Raw genomic sequence first — 6,328 nt, forward strand, 5'->3', positions numbered from 1 at the left:
ACCGATCCTCTGTGCTTTAAGAGCTAACATACCAGAAATTGGTTTAAAAACTCAATTTCATTCTGTAAATATTGAGATTCTTGCAACTAAACGTTGACTAGTTGGGAGTAGAATTTTAAAAAGGTCCCATTGCATGAAAATTTCACTTTATGGAGGTTTTTTTAACATTAATATGAGTCCCCCAGCCTGCCTATGGTCCCCCAGTGGCTAGAAATGGTGATAGGTGTAAACCGAGCCCTGGGTATCCTGCTCTGCCTTTGAGAAAATGAAAGCTCAGATGGGCCGATCTGGAATCTTCTCCTTATGAGGTCATAAGGAGCAAGGTTACCTCCCCTTTCTCTGCTTTGCCCGCCCAGAGAATTTGGCCCCCCCATGAGAGAGAGACATCATGGCTTTCAAACGAGCAAAGTGGCAGTTGGTCAAGGCCACACCCCAACCCTCCACCTTGCCCCCCCTCTCTCCTCCTCAGACACAGAAATGGCACATCCTAAGGAAAGCTCATTGTGGGACTGGCTCTAGTGGCTGTAATTCTGCACCAAGGCTGAATTTCGGGAAACAGACTTCAGATACAGTATTAGGGGACCACTAAGGTCTATATAAAAGAGACTTCAGATCCAGTATTAGGGGACCACTAAGGCCTATATAAAAGAGACTTCAGATACAGTATTAGGGGACCACTAAGGTCTATATAAAAGACTTCAGATACAGTATTAGGGGACCACTAAGGCCTATATAAAAGAGACTTCAGATACAGTATTAGGGCACCACTAAGGTCTATATAAAAGAGACTTCAGATACAGTATTAGGGCACCACTAAGGTCTATATAAAAGAGACTTCAGATACAGTATTAGGGGACCACAAACTGTACGTACACACCGCCGCCGACTTGAGCTTCTAAAGATACCGGAAGTCATTAATTTTTAATGGAAGCTGGCTTCTCTCAGCTGCAAGGAGCGTCAAATCTGTCGGCGTCGCGTTTTGGGCGTTTTGAGCGTCCATCAGAAAGTTGAACTTTGGTCAACTTTATGGTAATGAGCTATGACGCGGTTCAGTGGCAAGCAGCGGCAAACGGCAGCAACCAATCGGAATATAGACGTCCTTCGCGCTGGCTGATCCCAGAGAAACATACGATGTAAACTTGTGTTCCTACCAAGACATTAGTTCCATGAAAATGAAGGAAAATCTCATAATCGCCGTTGCTGGGTTCCCCTATCATTTATGATATTACGTTGTTTGCGTATAGGGACCAGTTAACGTTACCTGCCGGTCACATGGTCTCTAAACAGTCCGCTCACAGTGAAGTCCTGCACGGATCAACAGCTGGCAGCTGCTCGCTCTGCCTGCATTCTGCTGTGGGTCAGCGGCTAACGAGCGAGCTAACTGCTAACAGACACCGCCGCGACCAACAAACAATACAAATTCTGTCATTATATATGTAATTCATAAAAGGTTTCTAGTGTCAGTGTGTTGGCCGTGCAGTGGCTGCTGGTGCTTTTTCTTCAATCGTGTGTTGAACATGATCGAAGAATGCTGCTACGTCAGAGCGGTCAAAGCGTCAATAAGCTTCCCCGTACTTTTGGACAAGCGTCCTCGACAGGGCGGCCAGAGCTTCTTTTGCTGCTCAAGTCGGCGGCTGTGTGTACGTACACTAAGGTCTATATAAAAGAGACTTCAGATACAGTATTAGGGGACCACTAAGGCCTATATAAAAGAGACTTCAGATACAGTATTAGGGGACCACTAAGGTCTATATAAAAGAGACTTCAGATACAGTATTAGGGGACCACTAAGGCCTATATAAAAGAGACTTCAGATACAGTATTAGGGGACCACTGAGGTCTATATAAAAGAGACTTCAGATACAGTATTAGGGGACCACTAAGGCCTTATATAAAGAGACTTCAGATACAGTATTAGGGGACCACTAAGGTCTATATAAAAGAGACTTCAGATACAGTATTAGGGGACCACTAAGGTCTATATAAAAGAGACTTCAGATACAGTATTAGGGGACCACTAAGGTCTATATAAAAGAGACTTCAGATACAGTATTAGGGGACCACTAAGGCCTATATAAAAGAGACTTCAGATACAGTATTAGGGGACCACTAAGGCCTATGTAAAAGAGACTTCAGATACAGTATTAGGGGACCACTAAGGTCTATATAAAAGAGACTTCAGATACAGTATTAGGGGACCACTGAGGTCTATATAAAAGAGACTTCAGATACAGTATTAGGGGACCACTGAGGTCTATATAAAAGAGACTTCAGATACAGTATTAGGGGACCACTAAGGTCTATATAAAAGAGACTTCAGATACAGTATTAGGGGACCACTGAGGTCTATATAAAAGAGACTTCAGATACAGTATTAGGGGACCACTAAGGCCTATATAAAAGAGACTTCAGATACAGTATTAGGGGACCACTGAGGTCTATATAAAAGAGACTTCAGATACAGTATTAGGGGACCACTGAGGTCTATATAAAAGAGACTTCAGATACAGTATTAGGGGACCACTGAGGTCTATATAAAAGAGACTTCAAATACAGTATTAGGGGACCACTAAGGCCTATATAAAAGAGACTTCAGATACAGTATTAGGGGACCACTAAGGTCTATATAAAAGAGACTTCAGATACAGTATTAGGGGACCACTAAGGTCTATATAAAAGAGACTTCAGATACAGTATTAGGGGACCACTAAGGTCTATATAAAAGCATCCAAAGAGCACCATGTCATGGGACCTTTAAGTACGTGAATGGCCAGTAGATGATAGAAGCAGTGCCGAAATGATTAGTCAATCAACAAGATATTAATTGGCCACTATTTTGATCATGGATTAATCATTGAAATAATTTTTCCAGGGGGATTTTATTTTTTTTTTTTCTATTTTTTTTTTTTTTTATTATTTTTAGTAGTGTTATGAACTATTTTTGGTCATACGATGAGCAAACTGAATGCCATCTTTCTTAAAGAAGAGGCCATCCACCTTCAACTTGCCCTGCCATGTATCATCTAAACTCCACTCTCAAAGTCTTAGTGTTTGAAACTGTTGTATCAATCGTTGTAGGATGGATGTATCGATATTATATCGATATATGAGGCTAGATATTGTCTTAAATTTTGGATATCGTAATATCCTGATAAGACATAAGTGTTGTCTTTTCCTGGTTTTAAAGGCTGCATTTCTGTAAAGTGATGTCCTTTTCTGAACACACCAGACTGTTCTAGATGTTCTATTATTCGCCTTTACCCACATAGTTATTATGTCCACATTACTGATGATTATTTGTCAAAAATCTCACTGTGTAAATATTTTGTGAAAGCACTAATTGTCAACCTTACAATATCGCCACAATATCGACATTGATGTATTTGGTCAAAAATATCAGGATATTTGATTTTCTCCATAACGCCCAGCTCTAACACTGACGGGTTTTTCCGACATTTTCCTAAATATCAATAAAGGTCTGTCTGTTGGCAGAATATTAGACGATTGAATATTTAATACTTGTTTTTTAAGCCTAGGACCCCCTAACTGAAAGAGAGACGGAGCAGGGACCCCCTACTTCATATGTTGTAAACTGGGCCTACAATTACGTGTATGGTGGCCCAAAGCCTTTATACATGGCCTTCTTGCTTGAAATACTAAGCTATTAAATTAGCCTAATAATTGTTGGCATGATTTTATAAATCATGTTTTAATGTTTTAATGTTAAAACCTACACAGTGGATTCAGTTAAAAAAACTTTCAAAAATTAACAATATTTTGGAGGACCCCCTAGGGGTCCCGGACCCCCTGTGGAAGACCCCGAAACTAAATAATTTAATATATGAAAATACCAACAACAAAAATGCAGAGTTGCTTTCTTCTTTGTTACCGTGAATGTAGGTTTTTGGGGGACTGTTGATGACACTTCAATAAAAACATGTCAGGTGTCATATTATTAGCTTAATAACTAATGATCAATACATTGCATCCATGATTAAAAAAAATAAAATTAAAAGAAATTATATAGATGCCTTCCTGGGGTTCAATGATGATTGACCTTCAATAGACATTTAGATGAGGCTTAGTCCGTCTGCATGGTGCATTAGGTTAAACAGACACATTGTGTTTGTTGTGGTTATATTTACATTTTCAAAAGGCAAGAGAAGCTGGTGGCAGGTTTATTCATCAGTGATGTAACTGTAGATGAAAGCTGCAGCTTCTGGTCACGACATCTAGCTGGCTGCACACCACCTGCTTCCATTTGACCTTTTTTCCAGCACAAACCTTTGATCACGTGCCCTTCTCTTACAGGCAATCAATAGCGTCGAAACGTGGTTTTGAATAATATTGGAAATTAGTCAATCTCGCCGGCAAACCCCACACTGTAGCCTTAGCTACAAATATAGCTTTAGCTGTCTGGCTAGGTTGTCATTCAAACGGCACCAGAGCTAGCCCCTGCGTGATGCACTTGCCGAACAACAATGTAAATATCTACTACTTAAAATAGGTGTGTGAATGCAGGATGTAACGTTACAACTTAAAGTAAAACAGGTTATTTATAAGGTAATTTTAGAAGCCATTCTTTAATTCGGCATCTATTGTGTATGTAAATATAGACGTATTTCAATGAAAAATAAACCTAAGGAATGGTTCCCGGGTTTCATCACAGGCTTCCGCCAACGATTAACGCGGCAGTAAATTGGCAGTTTTTCTTATTTAGTTTGGCGTACCGTGGAGCTAGCGGCTAACATCTGCCCACAGACCGGGTTAACGCTACTCACTTCTCTGTCGAGTCCTTGGCGGCTTCATTGTGGCTGTCACTCTTGGAGCAAAAGCCTCTAACGCCGTGTCTTGTGGTGAAGTGCTGCGGGGGAAATGCACTCCGTCTGCCCGGCGACCTCCCATCCAAACTACGGGTGCTGAAGCAGGCGGCGGTCGCAGGTGTCGCTTTAACACCAACTCTACCTGTCAATGGACGCTTCAGCTGCGTTTGAAATAACTCCTTGAGCGCTACCGTTGACCGAAAATGTAACATTTCAATCCCGTTGAGAAGAATATCTGGATGATGTAACGAACGTAAGGCCGAGCGAAGAAATCTGGAGGAGTAGAGGCGCAGCTTCTAACAAGGGAGTCGGCTTTTCTCAGCCGAGTAACGGTCGCGGTTCTCTCCCGGTGACTCAACAACAGAACGAGCCACTCAGCGGAGTACAACCTACCTTTCACGCAACAGGGGTTTTGATTGGAGCATGACAACGCATAGCTGCACCTGATTGGCCAAGAGGGCTGTCAATCATTAGAACTCTAGCTTACTGTTGTGATTGTTTTTGATCAATTATCTCTATCAGTTTCCACATTTTATAGCGATTATGAATATATACATACCTTTTATAATGTTTTTTTTAAGTACAGTCTCCCTCTTTATAATAGTTGTTAATGCACAAAACAAGAACCAAAGCAAACTTTTAGAGAGGAAACATCATAGCAAAGTATGTGACAGATCCAATTAAGTACCAAAATATTATTATAGTGGATGGAAAATGCAGAAAAGTACAATGATTAACGGAAATACACTATTTTTAGGGGTTATTATAAGGTAAGCCCCCTGTAAAAAATAAATAAAATAAACTAAAATGTGATGTAATCACAGACATATTGTGAAGGATAGAAGTGCCTTTTTGTTGAGTTTCCTCTTAGTAAAAAAAATGCTCTGAGTGAATTTAAGCTTGGCTTTTATTGTGAAGAGTCAGCTTATGGCAGCGCCTTTTTTTCTCAAAACTTTTTTCCTCAACCTTTATTGTTCGGTCATTTAGTTTAATTAACAGTTGTGTCTGTTCTAATCTTTTCACCCTACACTCTGTTGCTTTTTGCTTTGTTGTTTATCTTTCTGCTTGGGTGATATATTTTGTGCTACATTTTGTTTTACTTGTGTTTTCCTTTTTGTTTCTTTGTATTTTAAAGGTGCCCTGCCACACGTATTTCATGACTTTGTGGTAACGTCTGAAGTTCTCCTTGAACTGAAAAAATGCCTTGGTTACCTTGTTTCAAGCCATTCTAGCGTGGTATAGAAAGCCTGCAGGAAGACTCGGCTCGATTTGTGCCAGTTCTCATTAATATTCAACGAGCTAAGCTGCTTGACTCGGATTGGCTAACAGCTAGCCAATGAACGCCTGGCTGTCAGAATCCTTTACCCAGCCCAACTGGGCGAGCTAATGAATAGTAATGAGCTCAGGCAACATGATGTCAGACTGACCAGCTTTTGTGATTGGTCTGATTTCTCCGCTTATTACTTTCCAGTGTCTAGAGCTGGCAGAGGAGATAGCAGTTCATT

At 40.7% G+C, this 6,328-nt stretch overlaps 1 protein-coding gene across 2 annotated transcripts in view; it reads right to left on the reverse strand.

Annotated features, from left to right (window-relative positions):
- LOC120554214 (glutaminase kidney isoform, mitochondrial-like) overlaps nucleotides 1–5,200 on the reverse strand; it is a 41,618-nt gene extending 36,418 nt beyond the window's left edge. For both annotated transcript variants that reach the window (XM_039792958.1, XM_039792959.1), the window contains exon 1: nucleotides 4,782–5,200. In XM_039792958.1, coding sequence (XP_039648892.1) covers nucleotides 4,782–5,035 — 254 coding nt within the window. In that variant the 5' untranslated portion in view covers nucleotides 5,036–5,200. The remainder of the gene's footprint in view (nucleotides 1–4,781) is intronic.
- Nucleotides 5,201–6,328: the final 1,128 nt, after the last annotated feature.

This window comes from Perca fluviatilis, chromosome 24, assembly GCF_010015445.1.
Source record: "Perca fluviatilis chromosome 24, GENO_Pfluv_1.0, whole genome shotgun sequence".
In the NCBI taxonomy this organism is placed as follows: domain Eukaryota; kingdom Metazoa; phylum Chordata; class Actinopteri; order Perciformes; family Percidae; genus Perca; species Perca fluviatilis.